Genomic DNA, 22,618 nt, shown 5'->3' on the forward strand with positions numbered 1-22,618 from the left:
AGCCAAAACTTTAAAATTTAGGGATTGTTTTTGCTCAAACTAGCTATATAATGCTTTAATATTATTTTTTTCTAGTGCCATTATTTTTACACACTTTGAAAATTAGACACTACTTGTAGAAAACTTTTCTGCTTTTGGAGACAGGCGGAAAAATCTGAGGTCTTGCTTCAACTAATCTCATTCTCAAGGGTCTACACAGTTCCTGTCTCTTTAAAGAGCTACCAACCAATCAACATTGTTTACACATATAAAGAGCAGACTTTGAGAATTAAGAGTTTCAGAAAGCCAAGGGTAGCAGTAGGTAAGATATAAAGAAAGCGGAGTCAGCTATAGTAAATTTGGAAGTTGATTACTTTAAAAATCATCTTAATATTCAAGATAGAAACTTTGAGTTATGATGGTCAAACCTTTTCCATTATTGCCTTTGTGATGGGGGTATATGGTGCGTACAAAATTTTTCCCAACAACATAGGTTTTAAGAAGGCCCAAATCACAGGTCCAGCAGGCATATTAATGATGTCTTTATAAAGGGAGAAGCAAAATGGTGCTGGAAGGAAAAAGTGAATAAAACCATTTAGTATATGTATCTAAAATCTATTTCCTTATGGTAAATTGACACAGCTTATTGTTATCACACTCAAAGATACAGGTCTTCTACTTCCCTTATTATTAATGGTTATGAGGCCGCTGGTATCAAAGGAAGAAAGTGTAGTAACAATTTTTTTTTAGGTATGTAAGTTTAACCCATTCAACAACCTTATAATAAGTGATGGCATTTTGCTAAAAAGGAGTTAGAGAGGTTGAACATCACATTTCAGAATATCTCCCAACAGATTTACCTCATTAGTGCTTAATTTAAGAACACATACAAAAATCTGCTACTAGAATAGTAGTACCAGATACATAAGAGTTGTTCCCTGAATGTTGAATGAATAAAAAGATGAATAAATAAGTCAATCCAATTGGTATACTCAATATCCATATATTATGTGGAAGAGCTCAGTTGATGGAATTTTGCATTTCAAGCATCATGGGGTTGATGTGCCCCTAAATGTTTATAGTTCTGCTGCATTCAGAACTTTTCTAATTCTGGAAGTTAACAAAAATGTTGACCTAAGCAGATTTAAAGCTTTTTTTAAATTTTTAAAAAATTTTTATTATTATTATTTACTGGCAAGGATGGTGTAGTTGTGACTGGCAAATTCTCAGTGTGGTAATTAAGACCTTGCAGTAGATCGCTGAGTTCAGATCACAGCTATGACACTTTCAGTTTGGGTGACTGTGGCCAGGTATTTTGTCTATTTGTGTCTCAATTCCCCTTGCTAAGATGGAGATGCACACCTCCTAGGTTGTTGTGAAGTGTGAATCAGTTAATACGCAAACATGTTTGATGTGTGGTAAGTGCTGTCAAAGTGTTGGAGAAAATTAATACTTCATTGATTATAAAAGGCTAAGCTATAGTAGACAATGTTATCAGGAGATGATGTTACTGTGCTGATTTTGAAGCGTACTTACTGGTATGTGTGGGAATTCCATATTTGGAAGCAATCTGTTCTTTGCTTAATTTATAAGTCAAAAAATCCTTGGTGTGGTTGCCTTTTCGCCTTTGAGAAGAGGGCAGCATGGCCGTTAAATATTCAGTGGTAATTCCCTGGGAACACAATGCTTGGGAGATGGTGCTAAATGATCCTTGGGGTGTGTTCATCCGGTTGCTTCTGTACATTGCCTATGAGATAAAAATCCAAGATTTATTAACATTATAAAGCTATAAATGTTACTGAGAACAATACAGAAGAAAACCTGGTAGTGCTTAGAGTACCCGTACAGCTTCCATAATTCCCTTAAAGTATGTATCCCAAATATAAATGCAGAATGCTGAACTTCACTAACTTAGTGGCGAAAACTTTTGCCAGAGTAGAAGAGTTTTCCTGCAGGTGCTTTTTCCCAACATACTATATTTGTAGCTGAATGTATTATAACCAATCTCAAGTAAAAGTTAATGTGACAAAAGGAATTTCCCAATAAACGTATTACTGGGTGATTTTCCTACCTGTGATAATGGAACACTTCTGGGCAGATGCATTTGTCTCAGGGATGTCATTTTATCTAGCAGCGGATGTGTGCCGGAAGCCATCTGATTGAGAATCTCTTTCAGCCTCATGAAGAGTTCTATCATCTTTTCTACTGGCTTTTGATCTTCCCTAGGGAAAAACACCTAACAGGAACAGAATAAAAATAAATGATATATGTAGAGACATTGGAACCCGCACACACACAGTTGATAAGAATCTTAAAAGGTACAGTCATTTTGGACAAAATTGTGGAAGATTATTAAATAGTTAAACATAAATTTACCATGGAACCCAGCAATTACATTCTTAAGTATTCATCCAAGTGAAATGAAAATATATCTCCACAACCAAGATTTGTATGTGAAGGTCGTCCATAGTGGTTATCATTCACAATAGCCATAAAAGTGGAAATGATCCAAATGAACGGGCAAACAAAATATATATCCTTAAACTAGAATACTATTTTGCAATAGAAAGATATAAAATGCTGACACATGTTGCTGCAACATGCCCGAAATTAAAAAACATTATACTGAGTAAAACAAGCCAAACACAAAGACCACGTATTATATAATTCAGTATATATAACGTGCCTAAAAAAGGCAAATCTCGAGAGACAGAAAATAGATCAGGGGCCGCCTGGGCTAGAGGTCAGAATGAGAAGTAGCTGCATATAGATACGAGGTTTCTTTCTAGGACATTGTTGGAAATGTTTGAAAATTAGATTGTGGTAAGAGTTGCACAATTCCATACATTTATTAAAAGAATCATTGAATTGGACACTTCAAACAAGTGAATTTTGTGGTATCTAAATTATACCTTAATAAAGTTGCCAAAAATAAATGATCTTAAAAGTCAGAAAGGCAAATGTCAATTATATAACTCTTCATGTATATACTATCACTCAAAAATCATATAATATGATCCTTAAAATCAGAAAAGCTCTGTCAAGAAGCTCATGTGATTCATCAAGATTAATCATAATCCCACAACACTTTTTGCTGCATGAAGATACACTGGAAATATTTTAAAATTTCAAGTTTTTTCATCCTCTCATTCATTTAATTACCAAACATTAATTGAGTGCCTGCTATGTCCCCAGCATGCGTGAGGTGATAGGTATATGTTGGTACACAAATAGATACCATCCCTTCACTCAAGGCCTTGGTCTAATAGAAGGAACAGATCTCAAACAAATCAATAAACAAAAGATTGAGGAGGTAGAGAGAGTTTTGCTAAGAATCAAGAAAGATCTTTGCCACATGGCACCCCAGTGGAAAACAAACCAGAGGGATAATAAGCAGAGGAAAGTTTAAGGCAGGGCAGGAAAGATGTGTGAGGTTCATGAGGAGGGAAAGCTCTTGACATGTCCAGGAAAGTCAACAACCATTAGGAGCACAAGATGCCACTGGAATGATACTGTGAAGATACAAAGCTACCTCACTAGCACAGCTACTAACTTCAGTCATATTTTTTTCTAAATTACAAATCAACATTTCCATTTTTCTTCAGTTCTGCAAAAATTCTGGGCATTCCTACACTGATGTGAAATAAATTGACTAGTGATAAGAAATGTTTATTTTTCTTTGCAATACCTAAAAGAAGCAGGAATGGTTTTCTGCTTGTCAAATGCACATATTTAATTACTAGACTCAACACAAAATATTTGGTTTGATTATCTGCTTTGTGGACATACCATAAAATGAGGATTAACGTTTTATATGAACAAAATTAATAATTTCACTTCATATGCATTTTAGTTTACAGCTGATGTTAAGTAACCCTTTGTCTAGTTAACAGATATTTGCTGAATGCCTCTTTGGGCCTGGCACTGTTTTGGCTTTTGAAATATTGACTGGTTTCGTGTAGCAGTCATGGGCCCAAGGAGTCAATGAGTAGGAAAGAAAATTTTAAAGATGGGAGAGGTTTTGCAGATCATGGGGTTCCTGTAGGATCTGGGGGGTTTACTTGAACAGAATGAGAAACCACTGGAAGGTATTGAGCACAGGGTCGGCACAATGTGACGTAAGTTTTAAAAGGATCACTCTGCCTGCTTTGGGATGGTGGGGCAGGGTGGTGGTGGTGGGAAGTTGCAAGGATGGAGACAGGGAGGCCAGTTAAGAGGCCACTGCAGAAATACAGGTGTGAGAAAATGATGACCCAGAATAGGATTTTTGATAACTAGTCCTAAACCATTTTCACCCTTTTTGTTGTAAAAATGTAAGTCAGCCATGTTGCTTCTGGTTCTTTTTTATTTTAAAGGGAAAACATTTTTTTCAGTGTTTGCAATAACATGTAAATATTTTTGATCTAGTATAGATATGGGTGAAATAGGTGTTTAATTCTTTTGTGCTTACATTTTTCTTTCAGTTTTGTATTACACAAGTACTTATGAAGCACGTACTTATTGTAAGATGAGGTCATTGCTGACTTTCTTTTTTTTGGATTTTATTTATTTATTCATGAAAGACACAGAGGGGAGAGAGAGGCAGAGACACAGGCAGAGGGAGAAGCAGGGAGCCTGATGTGGGACTCGATCCCGGGACTCCAGTTTGACACCCTGGGCTGAAGGCAGGCTCACTGCTGACTTTTAAGCTCTGATAATGACCTGTTGTTTTGTTGTTTTGCCTAAGTAACAGTAGCCTCTTTCTTTCTAACTTGAGGCAAAACACACACACACACACACACATTTTTAACACCAAAAAACCTCCTACTTTTTTTTACAAAAAAAAAAAAAAAAAACTTTGCTCTAATCTTTATTATCCTACCAAATTAATGCTGATTCACTGTAAAATATATATATACACACAGACATACACACACACATAACATCTATATTTCATACTTTAGTATGTATATATTGAATTTAATATGTGGTCTTGGATATACAAACTGAGAGTTAATAAGGCAATAATATTAATTTCCTCATCTACAAAATGTGCAAATTTGCAGTATATGATCACTAAGGTCCTATTTAGCTCTAAAATAAAGCTATAATTCTAAAAGCTATAAATGGATCTCATTCATTACAGTATCAGGGAGCATCCTCATGTAATCAAATATTTTTATACTAAATTGTGAATATAAAATATTTCACTAACAATAACTTGCCTTGTATGTGAAGTTGTAAATGTCCAAGTAGTGCAAAAGGGTGAGTCCGATGAGGTAAGACTGCCGGGATCTTTCTGTAAGAGGCAGGTTGCAGAATTCCTTCATCTCATCTTCCATGTTGGAATAGGTCATATTAGCATCACAAGAATACAACCAGAACACCCGAGAAATAATCTGCAAGTTGGAGAAAGAAAAAGATTTTAGGTGTCAGTCCTTTGACAGGTATCTCTCAAAAGAAAGGTTTATCTTTACCCTTAGATTTCCTTTAATAATATGATAAATTATGCTCCAAGTCAATTTTTTTTTCATTTAAAGCACTAATCACTGGACACCTGGATGGCTCAGTTGGTTAAGTGTCCAACTCCTGGTTTCAGCTCAGGTCATGATCTCAGAGTCATGAGATCAAGTCCCATGTCAGGCTCCATGCTCAGTGTGCAGTCCACTTGAGATTCTCTCTTTCTCTCTCTTTGTCTGCCCCCATTGTGTTCTCTCTCTCTCTTTCTCTCTTCTTGCGCATGCGCTCTAATACTACTGTCATCAATCCTATTTATTGGATCAACCAATCTACTAGGCCTCCCTCTCTCTCAAATAAATAAGTAAGTAAGTAAATAAATAAATAAATAAATCTTTAAAACAATAATAAAGCCCTAATTATTATCAATAAACTATAGAGAGCCCAGAGTTCACTGGAAAACTTAGGAAACAAGAGGGAGAAAAAGAGACAAAGAAATATATGTAATGATCGGAGATTTCTTGTTTGAATGATGGTACCAAGAAAGGATTGATCTGGAATTAAGTTTGGAAAAAATACTCGCTTAAGACTCTTTTTCCCTTGAAATTTTAGTTTATGTAAATTGTATTTCATTTTTAAATAATTTGAAGTTATAATCTTTTTGTTTTGAAGTTATAATCCTATGCAAGATCCTCTAGATATCTCTATCAAGAGATAGGGCAGCCCGGGTGGCTCAGGGGCTTAGTGCTTCCTTCAGCCCATGGCGGGATCCTAGAGACCCGGAATCGAGTCCCATGTTAGGCTCCCTGTGTGGAGCCTGCTTCTCCCTCTGCCTGTGTCTCTGCCTCTCCCTCTGTGTGTGTCTCTCATGAATAAATAAATAAAATCTTAAAAAAAAAGATAAAGGGCAAAGAAGAAAAAGACCAGAATTACATAATAATATGAATTAACCATCCTGGACAGTAATGTGCCATGTGAAAAGTAGAGTGTGCATATGAGAAGAAGAGGTCTCTATTGCCATTGAGTTGAAATCAAGAGAAAAGTTTATGAAATCAAGGTTCTTGAAACTTTTCTCTCTTTCCTTTTTAAAGTAATAAGAATGTACACTCTCCATATATATGCTTTTATTTACTAAAAATGAATCTGTTCACCAGAAGTCAAACACTTGATTGCTGAAATTAGATATTAGGAAAAAATGAGTAAAGGGTGAGATACAGGGGAAAAGGTCAATGATTAGCATTTGCGGGAACAAGAGAAAAAAAACAGAAGGGAAAGCAGTTTTACTTTTTTTGTATGAGGGAACCAATGAACAGGACACAAGTACACCTAAATATTTCCCAAAGGCAGTCTTAAAGGCTTTCAAAAAACTTTATCCGATATTGGAGAATAGCTGTGCTGTGCTTAGAAATGACACACCTTGTCACTCGTAAGTTTTGAAAGGATGAGGTCTTAAGCCCTGCAGTTCTTTTGGAAAATTTCTATGACGTTTCCAGACAATGGATTTGGAAAATGGATAAAAGAAGAGACATTTCAATGGGAAACCCTATTATCAGCCTATGAGGAAATGACATTATTCATTTTCACACCAAAACATATTCCCTGGATCCTATCTATTTTATACACTATATCTTGTCTTCGGACTTTTAAAAAGCAAAACTGAGTAAGTATTCATTTGAACAAATTGTAAATGGTCAGATGTTTTCTTTTCCCCCAATTAGGTTACTGAAATCTGACTCTGATGTCATCATGACAGACTGGCAAATTTATCTCAGAAGTAGAAGGAAAGGAAATGATAGTGATAATCATCTTGCTTCAGGATTTTTCTTCTAACGCCACTAGGAATTCAGCTGCTAATTTTATCATTTGCATGGAAAAGTCACCAGATCTGTGGTATGACTTCTCAGTGTTTTACTGAAAGTGTTCAACAAATACTAAACATGACTTAAACTTTTTTAAAGACCTGGCTGTCAGTACGAATATATGACACCCCACCTCAGCTCTGTTATCAGGGATAGGAGTGGCCAGCAGACTGTCAATACTCCTAGGGGACATGCCTGTTGTTCTCCTCAGTTCTTCTTTCAGCTCTTCAACATTTTTAAACATTTCTATTAAGCGACCTGAAGGTAAAACAAACAAAACTCATGTTGGTTGCAATGTAATTCTTTTTCAGTTGTTGTACTAACATTAGAGAAGCCTTCTAGACTAAAATACACACTCAATACACATGCCTTGTGTCAGGGGCAGAGGTCTCTCCGTTTTGGCAAACTCTGCATCTTTAGGATCTGTCTCTATCTGATTTAGACTTGTTTCTATTATGATATCATTGATCCAAGGTAACAGATTGCTCTGGGTCATAAATTTTCCTTAAATGTCTACAATATGAAGTTGATTTAAAGAAATGGGGTTTCCTCACAGACTCTGATCATATAATGCACTAAATATATATATCCCCCTGTTTGATTTAAAACATCACACAAATTCAAAATGCTTTTCAACTATGGATCATATAGTATTGTCAACTTAGGACAAGGTTTGCTAAGTCTGCACCATAATTCTGCAGAGCATTTTTCCTTAAGTCTGCCCAGCACATTATAGTTTATAAAGGATTTTTAATAGTCATTACCTCACTTTTAAATAGAATGTGTTTAACTTCAAAATTTTTAGGACAGTGATTATAATTACTTCATATCTGGGTCATTTAATGCATAACAAATAATATTTTGATTTTATTTTAGCAGATTATAATCTTCATTCTGCAAAAATCTTTCAATTTCTTTATGAAGTATCCCTTATGCAAATATACTCTCTTTATTTCTGGACTTAGTGCCCTTTGAATTTTGCAGCTGCCTGTTGTCCAAGATTCTGAATGCCTTTCTTTTCAGTATTGAGGTATTATGCAAAGAAGAAACGTATTGCATGGGGCATCATGCTCAGAATATAAATAAGAGGTTCTGAATTGCGATTTCTATAGACAGCAGTGCATCTTTTTTATTTTTTAAATCAGATTATTTTCATGGAAGTAAATAAATTCCATCCTGGCTAATGCGCTTTAATATATCAGTGAAATAAAAGGTGAATGGTCTAACTAGTTAAAATTTTGAAGGTCTTTTTGCTGTGAAATCAAATTTCCCTATTTCATCCTCTCCTGGCTTTCTGTGTGTTTATTTTAGACAAGTAACCATATTTGAAAGCTTCAGGTTTCTCATGTGTAAGGGCAGATACAAAGCAGGTTTGGTTGGGAACTTCAAAAAATCCTTTCTTAAGCTGCAGCATGAGAATCACACACATTCTTATTAAGACAGCACTTAAAATATGGATGGGGAAACACCTGGCTTTTCAGAAGTGTCTGCGCTGTTATTGACATGCAGCATGGCCTCTATGGTTGGCATTAACTGTGTGATATTTTCCAAGTAATTCATTTGCAGTGCCTGTTCTAGAAACCTGGAACAAAACAGAAGAGAAGAAGAAACTGAACTAAGCATATCCATAATTATTTGAGAAGGGATTTTGCCAAGGAAAAAGGCAATGGAGATACTTACCAATCCATATTTAAATTAATTTTGCTTGGATCCCCAGTAAGCAAATCCCTCAGTTTTTTAGATATAATATCGTCATGGTACAGTAAGTTGGCTGCTATTTCGGTGCCAAGCTCGGCAGCTTCGAGGAGCTGCACATGAAATGCACTTTCTTCACATAGGTTCCTAAAGTTCACGTCAGAGAGCTGGCACATTCTCTGTATTGAATCGAAAGTTTCAGATTCGCAAAGAAGTTCGGTCACGTTTCGAAGTTGAGACAGCTTTCCAGAAGGGGGAAGGAGTGGGAAATAGATTAGTTACATTACTATAAATATTTGGTAGTTGATAATAAGCAACCAAAAATTATTTACTTCAAAAAAACCATGTGCATATGTGTTTAGTTAGTTGGCATTTGGCAAGTTTTTAACACAAAGCATTATTTTCTGTCATTTGGGTTAATTGTTTTCTTAAGAATTTTATAAGACTTCTAGACCTATTAGACCTATATTTCCCAACCGGACTTAGATTTTGTAGATTCAAAGGTTAAAAAAGATGTAGTTTTGTTTTCTCTCATTTAAATCACAAGTACATCAACTAATTTATATTTTAGTTTATGTGTTAAATCACGCAGAAAGGCAGAAAGCAAAATGAGTTGGGCATGAAACTTCAAAAAAGTCTTTTTTCCTCATACCCATTAGAACAGCTATAGTAAATAAAAAATAAAAGTAAAAAAAGAAAAAGAAAGAAAGAGAGAGAGAGAAAGAAAGAAAAAGAAAAGAAAAGAAAAGAAAAGAAAGAAAGAGAAAGAAAGAAAGAAAGAAAGAAAGAAAGAAAGAAAGAAAGAAAGAAAGAAAGAAAGAAAAAAGAAAGAGACAAGTGCTGGAAAAGATGGAACCCTTGTGCACTGCTGGTGGGGATGGAAAATGATGCAGCCACTATGGAAAAAGTATGGAGTTTTCTTCAGAAATAAAAACAGAATTACCCTTTGATCCAGCCATCCACTTCTGTGTATATACCCAAAAGTACTGAAAGCTGAGGTTTAAATAAATATTTGTGGGATGCCTGGGTGACTCAGTTGTTGGGCGTCTGCCTTCGGCTCAGGGGTGATCCCCAGACTGGGGATGGAGTCCCACATTGGCTCCCTGCAAGGAGCCTGCTTCTCCCTCTCCCTGTATCTTCCTCTCTCTCTCTGTGTCTCTCATGAATATAAATAAAATATTTTTTAAAAATCTAAAAAATTGAAAAATAAATATTTGTGCCCCCCCAGGCCCATGGCAACATTATTCACAATAACTAAGAGGCAAAAGCAACCCAAGTGTTCACTGACAGATGAATGGGTAAACACAGGGTAGTAATGTATACACACAATGGGATATTATTCTGCCTTAAAAAGGAAAGAAATTCTGACACATGCTACAACACGGATGAATCTGGAGGATCTTGTGCTGTGTGAAATAAGCCAGTGACAAAAAAAATAAATACTGGATGATTTCACTTAAATGAGTTATGTAGACTAGTCAAATTCATAGTGACAGAAAGGAGAATTGGGGGGATCCCTGGGTGGCGCAGTGGTTTAGCACCTGCCTTTGGCCCAGGGCGCCATCCTGAAGACCCGGGATCGAATCCCACATCAGGCTCCCGGTGCATGGAGCCTGCTTCTCCCTCTGCCTATGTCTCTTCCTCTCTCTCTCTCTCTGTGTGACTATCATAAATAAATTAAAAAAAAAAAAAAAAAGGAGAATTGTGGTTGCCAGGGGCTGGGGAAGAGAGGAATGGGAGTTATTGTAATGGGCATAGGGAAGAGGTTTGCAAGATTAAAAGAGTTCTGGAGATTGGTTGCACAACAGTGTGGATATGTTTAACAAGACCGAACCATGCAGTTAAAAATGCTTCAGGTGGTAAATTCTGTTATGTGTATTTTACCACAATTTTAAAAAATGCATTGAAAAGAAAAAAAGCTTTTTATTTTAAAATGCAGCATGTGAATCACATACATTTTAATAAGACTGTATTTAAAATATGGATGGGGAATACACTTGGATTTTCAGAAGTGTCTGCGCTGTTTTGGACATTATCTTCCACCCTCTTATGTACTGAGGGAAACGGGGTGCCTTTGTTCTATGGAAGTGCTTAAAAGTTCTGTTGTGCATGGAAGTTACCCCGGGGGTATTCCTTCTAAGAAATCAAATAATTTGAGATGCCTGGGTGGCTCAGTCACTTAAGCATCTGACTCTTGATTTCAGCACAGGTCATGATCTCAGGGTCATACGATCGAGCCCCACACTGGGCTCCATGCTGAGTGTGTGGAGCCTGCTTAAGATTCTCTCTCCCTCTCCCTCTGCTCCTCCCCCTCCTCTCTGTCTCTAAAAGAAAAAAAAAAAAGAGAAGTCCAATCATTTGTAGTGATATCTAAAGAAGCAAATGTATGTGTCATTCATTGCAACTTCAATTTCAACCAGAAGTTGCATTTTGATAGAAATGAAATATCTTATGATACAAACAAATGTTTAGGGATGTTTCTTTCCATATATCAGATGGGAAAGGCACAATTATGTGTCTTAGATGAGAGATTTATAGTAACTACATGTAGGCAGTAGCAATTAAACACTGATTATCTTAGTAAATATCATTGGTCTGTTTTTTTTACTATATTTAATATTCTAATTGACTTCTGGCTTTGAACTATCTAAAATAGCTTCGTGCATATGAAAATTCTATTCACTAGTCTTACTGTGATGAGAAAATTTCCATTATAGGTCCAATTGTTTTACCAGCTGTAACTATTTGTTTGACACTCTATTTCTTCCTTTGATTTCCCAAATATCACATGATTAAACTTTTATTTTTTATTTTTATTTTTTTATTCAGAGAGAGAGAAGAGAGAGAGGCAGAGACATAGGCAGAGGGAGAAGCAGGCTCCAAGCACCAGGAGCCCGACGTGGGGTTCGATCCCGGGTCTCCAGGATCGCGCCCTGGGCCAAAGGCAGGCGCCAAACCGCTGCGCCACCCAGGGATCCCCACATGATTAAACTTTTAATGAATGGAGCCAAGCCCCCCCTGCCACATCCTCCAGGGACTTTTAGTGGTTTCTTAAATAAAAGGATAAATACTGGTAGCCCAATGAATTTGTTTTCATCAAGCTTTGAGGGTATAGTAAATATGAAACTTTTACTCAATAGAGACCTATATACATGTTTTTTGACCCAAATATATTTTTTAATTGCAAGTTTGACATACATATATGAGAAACCAGTAGAAGCCCATAAAATATAATTTTGGCTTGATTAAAATTATTGAAGGAGAAACTGGAAATCTAGCCATGCTACTGAAGTAGAATTGGTTCTCTGAAATAAAGGTTTAATTCAGGGTCAATAATGTGGAATGCATTGTGGGACACATTCACTGAGGAGCAACTTGATGATCATTTAGTATTTGTCATTATTTTCTATTTTCTTCTAAAAGCAATACAAGCATTAAATTTTTAGAAGTTTCATGGATCATTAATAATCAATCATAAATTCAGAGAACTAAAATTCTCTCTTCAAACTTAGTGTCAAATCCAGATTGTAGGTTTGTCAGAGTCTCATATACAGTCCTCCTCTCCTCTATCATGACCCTGGTCCACATAATGAAAAAGGCAGGCTCAGGTCAAACTTGAACAATAATCCATAAACTAACCCCATGTTCAGCTGTGACTAAATTCCCCAGTGCCCGTGGTCCCTGAATGCATCTGAATCAGAAATTTAAGTTATATTTAAGTAAGAACTCAAAATATCAGGGTCGTTCAGTTGGCTGAGTGTCCAAGTCTTGATTTCGGCTCAGTTCATGATCTCAGGGTCATGGGATCGAACCCTGCATTGGGCTCATGCTGCGTATGAAGCCTGCTTAAGATTCTCTACCTCTCCTTCTGCCCCCACCTGTGTCCCTCCCCAAAATCTCTCAAAATGTCATAAAAGTGATAGAACAGCAATGTTCCTGGGCTCTTGCCAAGTAAATGCAAGGGAAAGGCACCTATTTAAAAATTTAAAGGTATTATAATAAAAACATTGTGTTACCCATATTTCTGCCCAGTATGGGGAATATCCACTTTATGAGTAGTTCCCCAATCAGGAAGCTATCCTTCTCACAACGAAGGGAGGAGAAAACACAAAAACTCAGGAAGAATACAATGTCAGGACTATAAAAGAAGGGTAGAAACAGAAGGAGAAGTCATCTCTGAATGGCAAGCATTTGACATTTTGGAGGGTCTAAACCTTCTTAGAAATACCACAAGGTAAAGTTTTCGAATGCATAGGCCCTAACTGACTGTCACAATTAAGATACTAACTACCAGAGAAGGCAAAGCAAGCAAGTTAAATCATCTCTTGTTGTAAAGCTCTAGGAAATTGTCTTCCTTCTTTCAGTGATATGTATTGAATATTTTCCATAGGTCAGACTATATACTCGGTGCTGAGAATACAACAGTAGAGAGATGGACTTAACAACGTTCCTCACAGAGCTTACAGTCTTGGAATGCAGGGGTTGTGTCAGTTGCAGACAGCAGCCATGCCTGTTGTAAATGACAATGGATTTTCTACCCAAGGGACAAGATTGTAGTGTATTTCCACTTTGTGGCTTCTAGGACTTTTTTCATAATGTAACCCTCAAGTGGAGCAGTATATTTAAAATGTGGATGCTGTTTTAAATTATTCTTACATCTATTTCCCATTCCATTAGTGTAAATGACTGAGGATTATTGTTTCAGTTTCCCTGGTATATATTTTGTGCTGCCCGGTTATTTCACAAGTTGAGAACTACAATGAATAATTGTCCAGGTAGTGCAATTACATCACCAGGGCTCTTTACATCACCAGGTCTTTATTTTAACACCCTCATTTGTTCACATATCCGTGAGTTGTCTTAAGCTCCTACTATGTGCTAGATATGGGCTTTAGGGATACAGAAGGCAAAATGTTATCTGAGTTTATATTCTAGTGTGGGAAACAGACCTCACTCAGACAACAAGTTACGATAATGCTAAGTAACAAGTTCCAAGAGCCAGAAGTCTCATTGGTATCAGACTCCTCTTCTTTATGGCTTCTGTGTTGTATCATCTGACTTCCTATGCCACTCTTGAAATGGTCTCTTCCTTCTTTCTCTGCCATTGACATAATGCAGGGCTCACTTTTGCTTAGTTTACCACAAAAATCACCTACTTGACTTTTCTCCAATCAGTCCTCCATAACTCTCCCAGAGAGATCTCTTTCTAAAATGCAAATTTTACTTTCTTCAAATGCACAACTTTCCAGATCAGATTCAAACTCCTTGACTAAGTAGAAAGAGGACTCTGGGATCTGGGCCCCATCTCTCTGCAGTCCCATTTCCTGCCTCTCCTATAGGGACCTTCTGCTCCAGATGGGCATATGCCCTCCTCAGAAGGGCATCTGTCCTTCGGGATCACACCTCTGTCTTAACAAATGCAGGTCTCCATGTCTGCGATGTAGGACTGTAACCCAATCCTACTCTGTCTGTAAGAGCAAGCATTATCTCCTCCATGAAATTTCTTCTTTCCACCTTCATCCCTCACAATCAGAGTTAAATATTCCACCTCCATACACAGAATCCTGCCCGTCCACATACCACAACACTTATCTCACTGTGTTCTAATTACTGGTCTGCTTTTCCATCTGCTACAGTGGATTGCTATAAGGACTTTGGGGTTAGAGATTATGTCTTTAAACAAATAGATTAGTGTTATGGGACCACAGATGATGGACTGAATGAATGAATGGATAAATATTATGTGCACACAACGCCATTATCCTTGCTGGGAAACAGGGAGAAAGGCAATACTCTAATATTACAGAAGTGACATTTAAGCTCGTCCTTGAAGGATGAGTAGGAATTTTCCAGATGAATGCATAACTTTCTTTTCATTTGCACAAACAAATTAAGATAGTGCTAAGTTAGGTGCATTAGAAATTTTGATTTGTGTAGAAGACCAGGACAAAATGTAGGTAATCTCACTAGCATACCTACTTATAATACACAAGGACATATGTTTTGGATGCCTGCTTAATTGGACCACGTTGACTAGACAGAAAGTCATCTTGCTTGCCCTGAATAAACCAGTTCTAATTTTGCTTTATCCCTGCCTACATAAATTCAATTAAACTGCTGTTCTTACTAGGAAAGCTGCTTTCAAATTTTAATAGGCTTATTTAAGAAATAAAATGAATATCATGATAACCTGTATACTATATGCATGAGCTAAACAAAGAATAAATAAATGTGAATCAATTCAAACTAGAGTTTAAAATTTTTTTCTATTGCTTTCTCTCCTTTTTTAAATATCATATACCTTAAAATTATTTGTTAGTTTCTGCTTCTGATGACAATAAAATAAGGTTAGTCAACTTCTGAGATCTTTGCACACTGTGTGAAGTCTAAACACGAGCTTTTAAAATCAACTTTTAGAGTTTTAAAAACTGAAGACATATTAAATTAGAAATCATATTATGAATACTTTTTTGAAATTATGAAGTTTAATGAGATAACTATATTATTAGCCATTCCTTTATGTATGTGAATGCTGTAATTAGGCTTTTATGGGTCATTTTATATAAAGATATCCACTAATTAAGAACAAAGTGCCATTTTATAGCACAAGAACCCTTTCCCCCCTTTTTCGGGCATTAATCTAGTCAAAATAGGACCAATATTTAGGAAGACACAGATTAAAACTTAAACCAAAATTACATCTTGCCAGAGTATTACAGAAAATGTTAAAGATTTGTTTATTTTTTTCTTTCATGACTTACTTTTGATTTCAGGACTTCAGGAACTGAAGAAAAGTAGTCCTCATAAAAACCATTTTGAAGAAAAGATTTTTTAAATGAAATTATGGACTGTAGGAGTCTTAAATTTTCTGTAAAGGAAGAGAGAAGAGTTACCTTATGTGAACCGCAAGGTCATTTAGGAAATCTATTTGAAAGATACCTTTATCCTAATTTATTGCTAAGTTTTTCCTAAAATAATGGCGTAGTTCAATCTAAATATACGACAAGTAAAAATTTAACCTTTCCTTGAACCATGGAGACTACAGAGTTCATTATTTTTAAAATATTCATAGATATTCTGCTTAGAGACAAAAATATTTCTAGCAAAGGTGCTACGCACTTTTGGCTCTTTGTGAACTGAATCTGCTTTTATTTCTGACTTTTGGATATACTGTTAAGTTGAAGCATTAGGGGGGAAATTGATTATATAATCACTGTGACACAGATACTAGAAGACCTTGTAGTCTGTAGACACAGATACGCCCTTCCAACCTTGATTAATTCATGCCTAGTAAACAGAGACCACGCTTAAATACTTGTGTGCTATTTGCTTGCCATTAAGTCTCAGGAACTCTTTGGTGTGGGGGAAAAAGTGAATGTAGATCTTTCAAAAAAAGTGAGAAAAATTGATGTTTCTCTTTAAAAAGGAAAAGAAATGTTTGATTAAATGCCATCTTCATGGTTGTCCATGCAGGCAAAAAACTGAAAATAAGGTGTATAAGGGTGGGAAGTAAAAATAGTCTACCACACAAAAATCCTTTGTTTATATAATTTACACCTGCTTCGGGAAGTCTACATTATCATTCTTCATTATTTTTTGATAACTAAAATTATTAAGAGTACAGAAAATGTCATGAAGGGTTATATGAACTACTAATAATTCCAGAAACTTGGCAAGTTTGTCTGGGTGGTCATTATCATATTCTCTGTTACATGGCTATCATATATTAAGGTTTGTCTAGGTGGCTAGAGGGTATTAGCAGCAGGAACAGAAGTAATAATGTAATATGATTAGATATTCCCTTCATACATCAAACTACCAAACTGAAACTTGAGCATATGGTAACTAAGATCTTTTAAAAACCTTTTTATTTTTTAAGCAAATGTCTTAAAAAACTTAGAACAGAATTAGAACCCTAAGCAGCATTTTGACTACTAAGAAGAGTATTACCTTGCGATCCTCTGGCCAAACTGTCTGTGACATTTCTCACACAGGCCAGATAAGGAATATAAGGACTATCTGCTGATATATTTAAGAGAGCATCTTCAAAGTTTTCCAGTATTAGGAGCCTATAGAATTAGAAAAGGATATATAAATTAAGTTGTATAAAACGAGAATAAAGCTATGTTGTTGAGATCACTTAAGTCCCCAGGTATTTGGCATTGGTTGACTTGAGCATTGAAACTTTAAGTAGAACATCTTCCATCTGGACTAAGTGCGTACTGGCTCTGCATCCTCTGAGCGCTTACTTCTCTGTGGGCATTATCTTTATATTTACTTATTATCTTTATATTTAGTTATTTTAATATCCAGTCATAAATGATCTTAAGATTATTTCTAGGCACATGAAAGAAAAAAAAATATGGGGCTAGGATTGCCAGATGAAATACAGGACTTCTCAGTTAAATCTGAATTTCAGATAAACAATGCATAATTTTTCTTTTCTTTTTTTTAAACAATGAATTTTTTCCAATGTTAGTGCAACCTACGGGTCTTGGATGTTTTTCTTTTCTATTCTTTTTTTCTCTCCTCTAAATCTGGCAAATGCCCTCTGGGTCTCAGTTTCCTCCCTTGTCAAATGAGATGTAGGGGGCTGATGATCTGCTAATCCCATCCACCTATAACAGTCTTCAAATAAATTTAAATTTATTTAATTGTGATTTTAAAAAATAGTGGAATCTAATTGAACAATATAAGTTCTTTTCTTTTCTTTAAGCAACCAATTCAGTTTTTCAAATTAACCACTTTCAGCTCTCCTTTCAACCTGGCTGGCATATGAGAATATAGCCTAGGGTTTCTGCGGCATCAGTATGAGTGAATATGTGTGTGTCCTGAATGCTCTGTCACTTCAACTATGAGGCTGCATCTCTTCATTTGGTGACATCTTCCCTTAGTGTCTATGATTGAATTTTAGGTACAGAAGAGAGAGAATAAATGTCAATAGCTGATTTGGGGACCATATACTTTGAATCAAACAACACAATGTACAAATTAACTAGTTCTGTCAGATGTTTAACTAGATTTTGTTCAAATACTAAGGGAAGAGACTCATCCTGGCAATAGCTAGTAAAGATGTAGGAAAATGTTTGCATTAACATTAAAGCACTCATAAGGTATTGAGATGTGGGTTAATACCACTGGATACTTGAAGAACTTTAAAAAGAAAAAAAAATCTACATCAAGACAAGTCTCTAATTTGGTAGTCAGAGCACAGGTAATTGGTTAGATAGCTAACTTTCCTTTAAATAATTGATAGAGGTGCCTGGGTGGCTGTCAGTTAAGCGTCTGCCATCCGCTCATCTTGTGATCTCAGGGTCCTGGGATGGAGCTCTGCATCCGGATCCCTGCTCAGCTGGGAAGCTGCTTCTTCCTCTCCCTCTGTCCCTCCCCCCACTAGTGTGTGTGTGTGTATGTGTGGGGGGGGCATGCTCTTTCTCTCACCCTGCTCTCTCTCTAGCAAATAAATAAAAATCTTTAAAAATATAAAGATAAATAACTACAATTGATAGCCTCCATATAAAAAACGGTAACCATTTCCATGTGTTGTAGTTATAGCATAGAGCCATTTGCATCCTGGTACAGTGCTCAATAGCAAAATATTGGTCTAACCTTCTACATGAAATTATATAAGGAATTCTCATGGTGAATTTTCAAGCTTAAAATAGAAGAAGTAGAAGAATGTTGCACTAAAAATGACCTTGAAATTTCTAAGCCATTCTTCTTAGTTTCAGGAAAAACATGTGACTGCCAAGATTTTGACGACTGCGTTTAATGTACTCTGAAAATTAAGATTCCACATCTATATGTCACTTCTTTAGTATAAACATCTGATAATTCTTTTAAACCATTTATGTATCTTTGTATATAATCCTACTTTTTTCCAAAAATGTTTGCAATGAAGGATGAGCTTATGCATGCACACACACACACACACACACACACACACACACACACAGAATAATACAAATAATAACCTTAGGGCAAAAATAATAAAGAGGGAGAAAAGCAATGAGGGAAAAATATTTTTGAGCAGCCTTCTTTAGAAAACTCTGGACTAAAAAAAGCCTTTTATCTTATGCCAAATATTGCCACTCTGTAATTATTTTAAAATGGTAATGGAAAGGAAGTTCAAAGATAAGAAATTCCTTAATTTCATCAATCTTAACAAGAACCATCTTAAAAGTACTGAATTCTTCCTAATACTGTCAGCTAGCTGCAGAATCTGTGGTCTAAAGTGCTAGTATTATCAATGCTATGGATCCTCAAGGCTCTGATAAAGCTACTGGTTTCAACAATAAGCCTGGTCTCAATACAAAGTTGTGTTTTTTTTTTTAATTTTTTGATGGCTATATTAGGAATGTGTTTAAAAGACCTGACTATTTGGACTATGGCATCCTAGCCGGGGTCCAAGGCCACTTGATTGCTCTGGAAAGAGAATCTGCTTCAGCCATCTTAGAGGTGGGAGCAGACATAGGAGGTGGTTGTTTATGGAAAGAATTTACCTAGAATTTACCCAGAGCTGGAGAACTTCTCATTAAATAATAAAAAGATTATAAACAACTGAATAAATCCTATTTCAGAAAAAAAATAATGGCTAAAAATAAATCCTACTATTTGATTTTATTTGTGCAAATTTCCATTAGCACAGGAATATATCCTTTGGGACGAAAGTCAAAAAATTTCAATAGTATAATTTATCAGGCCAAAACAACGTTTACATAACAGTCCATCTAGTCTCTAAATTTGCCTTGAGCTATAGGAATTTACTTCAATCAGCTTCTACAGGCAACTGCATGCATTCCCTACTATGATTATTACAGTTCCTTCAGAGAACTGCTTACATTAATGGTCTTTAGAGGCCAAGACTGCTGTTATCATTTCCATTGCCTATTTCTGGGACAACATATTCACATGCCCCAATAGAGTCCAAAATTAAATTATCTACAAACAGTTTTACCCATGCATATGCTACAGAAGCAAACAGATGTTGTATTACCTTGACTGGTGTAAGGAATATCATGATTTTTAAAAACTAAAATAAGTCATAATGGGATCGCTGGGTGGCTCACGGGTTTACAGCCTGCCTTCAGCCCAGGGCCTGATCCTGGAGACCCAGGATCGAGTCCCACATCGGGCTTCCTGCATGGAGCCTGCTTCTCCCTCTGCCTGTGTCCCTGCCTCTCTCTCTGTATCTCTCATGAATAAATAAAATCTTTAAAAAAATAAAATAATAAAATAAAATAAGTCATAATGTGAAAAATCAGATGCTTATATATCTTTCATAATGAAAGAACTTAAAAAGTTGAAATTGGACCTCCACCTAGATTTTCCTCAGAGACATAAGGTAATCAAACCAGACAGGACACACTGGATCTAGTTATATACAATGACACAACTGAAAAAGAGATGCTCATGTTGCATTCTCCAAAAGTGTCACTGGATAATATGAAAAAATAAGTTTCAACTTTACTACATTTCAGCTATGTCCTTTTCTTAGGTCAGTCAACAGTGGATTTTTCTATTTCAAAGTCTTACAAACTGATACAAGAATTATGTTTACAAATTGTGTCACTTGCTTATTCAGACAAGTTATCTACTAGTTCAGAAATAAACCAACAGACCAACAAAGGAAGACTTACTGTGCAGCCAGGCTGCTTGGGGATAACTGCCCACCTTCCTCATGCCACACATGCGTCACATTATCAGAGCCACCTGCAGAAATGACATTTATATAATTAAGCAGTAAACATATTTGCTTCAAGGATTTATTTTTCATAGCAAAAATGATCACAGGTAAATAAATGGGAAGAAAATGCAGAAAAATCTGCAGAATTCTTCTCCAAAAGATTTTACAAAAGATAGCTATGCTCTTTTTGTTTTCGAAACAGTGAGGATATTTATAAATAATAGATGCCTGCTAATCAGAATAACCCCAATGGTCAAGCACATGCGTTTCTGTAAGAAATTCTTTCTCTGTCAAAACGTTATTTTCTCCTAAGACCTGTATGCATAGATGACTCTTGAATACTATAATGCAGACTGCCTACCACGTGATTTGTTAACCAAATGAGGCCCAGTTTCAGTCTTACAGGTCACTGGATTTTTTTGCCTTCAGTTGTCAAGAATGTAGCCTTAGGAAACATCTGCTATCACTAATCTATATTTTCCATCTTTCAAAAAGCAGCCACTGATTTCAACTGAATGCAGCTGTGAATGCAAATTGGCTCATATTAACAGAACTGTTCTGAGTGGTCTCAAATAATATGAAGGTTCAAAGTGTGGAAAGCTTCGCTAACTAATGGAAACCATATGGGAAGGTCTAATTCAACACTGTGAATTGCCCCTAGAAGTTAAATACGTTGCTGATTCAGCTTGCCACATAACATTGTATCATAAAAAAATAAGTGTGCAACAGTATTCACATGAAAAATTGAACATGAGAGTACTTTTAATGGCTACTGCATAAATAAAAATCATAAATCCGAAGCTTTCATTCAGCCCCTTTAGGGAAATGGAATCAATTCTTGCAGTCTTCTCTTGAGACACTACTTATTCCTTATAATCCAATATCTTTCAGTGCTGATATTTTTAACACTGGTCTAATCTCTTTCAGAAGGATATTTTATTACTGGCATTAATTGTTCTCTCATCGTCCCTAGTTAGTGTGTCTTAAAGGCTTTTATAAAGGTCCTATTGCAAAACTATGCAATCATCCATACTTTTCTGGTGCTGATCAATGAGTTTATTTAAATTAGGATGTGTGTAAAAGTGACTATCACTAAATGAAAGACCTCCTTGTCCACCTCTGTATCAGTGGTGGATGAGTAATATTTGTGCCATTGCTTGGACTTGGCACAGGGGCTTTTTCAGTCTTCCTGTGCAGCAGAGTAGAGGTTTCCTGTGTTCTGCTCAAGGTGTAGCTGAATGTTATTGCTCTAGCGATAGGAATGCATCAGTGAGGTAAAGAACTAAGAATGAAGATACCCAGAATAAATAAGCTTAATTAATAATGGTGATATCTATTATTTGTTGGCATGCATATATAGAAGAATCAAGGATAGAGCTCTGTTGGGACTTATACATTTGCAAAGTAAAAGTATATAAACCATTTTTCCAAGATTGAATCTTGCTCACTTTAAATTCTTATGTAATGCTGAGCAAGTTTATTGGCATTTGTATACCAAATGGTTACAGAATTCTCTTCCTCATTAAACTATTTGGACGAGTAACTAATAGAAATTAGCTTTGTACATATCAATGATAGACTTGACCCTGACATTGAGTAGGGACTCTTCCCTCTGGCCACAATTCCCTCTAGACTATAAAATATCTTGGAAGAAATAATGTACTAAATAGGCTTTAATGAAATACAAACTTTTACAGAGCTTTGAAAAAGTAAGACTTTACTTGTTTTTTACTTGTAGGGCTAGGCATATTTTAAAAATGTACCCATAGATGTAGAAAGAAATCTAGTGCACAAATAATCTCTTTTCATCAGTAAGGATGGCTTTCCATTTAAAGAAGTAATTTCATATAATTTACTACTTTGCAAAAGAGCAAACTTTAATGAGTCACAAAGATATCCCTGTTCTCAAAACTCAGTGTTTATAAATGGAAATGCTAAAGCATATTAACTGTGAGGCAGGGAT

The 22,618-nt window shown here is 35.9% G+C and overlaps 1 protein-coding gene across 2 annotated transcripts in view; it reads right to left on the minus strand.

The window, feature by feature from the left end:
• Nucleotides 1-22,618, minus strand: part of ABCA12 (ATP binding cassette subfamily A member 12) — a 169,760-nt gene that overhangs the window by 66,688 nt on the left and 80,454 nt on the right. For both annotated transcript variants that reach the window (XR_004812608.2, XM_025441906.3), the window contains exons 9-18: nucleotides 20,609-20,681; nucleotides 16,920-17,038; nucleotides 15,731-15,837; nucleotides 8,955-9,211; nucleotides 8,744-8,856; nucleotides 7,408-7,532; nucleotides 5,184-5,357; nucleotides 2,051-2,215; nucleotides 1,516-1,726; nucleotides 408-547 (exon numbers count right to left, since the gene is read on the minus strand). Coding sequence is in view for 1 of the 2 variants with exons in the window: in XM_025441906.3 (XP_025297691.1) it covers nucleotides 408-547; nucleotides 1,516-1,726; nucleotides 2,051-2,215; nucleotides 5,184-5,357; nucleotides 7,408-7,532; nucleotides 8,744-8,856; nucleotides 8,955-9,211; nucleotides 15,731-15,837; nucleotides 16,920-17,038; nucleotides 20,609-20,681 (1,484 nt within the window). In the remaining variant the exon portion in view is untranslated. The remainder of the gene's footprint in view (nucleotides 1-407; nucleotides 548-1,515; nucleotides 1,727-2,050; nucleotides 2,216-5,183; nucleotides 5,358-7,407; nucleotides 7,533-8,743; nucleotides 8,857-8,954; nucleotides 9,212-15,730; nucleotides 15,838-16,919; nucleotides 17,039-20,608; nucleotides 20,682-22,618) is intronic.

Source organism: Canis lupus, chromosome 37 (assembly GCF_003254725.2).
Source record: "Canis lupus dingo isolate Sandy chromosome 37, ASM325472v2, whole genome shotgun sequence".
NCBI lineage: Eukaryota > Metazoa > Chordata > Mammalia > Carnivora > Canidae > Canis > Canis lupus.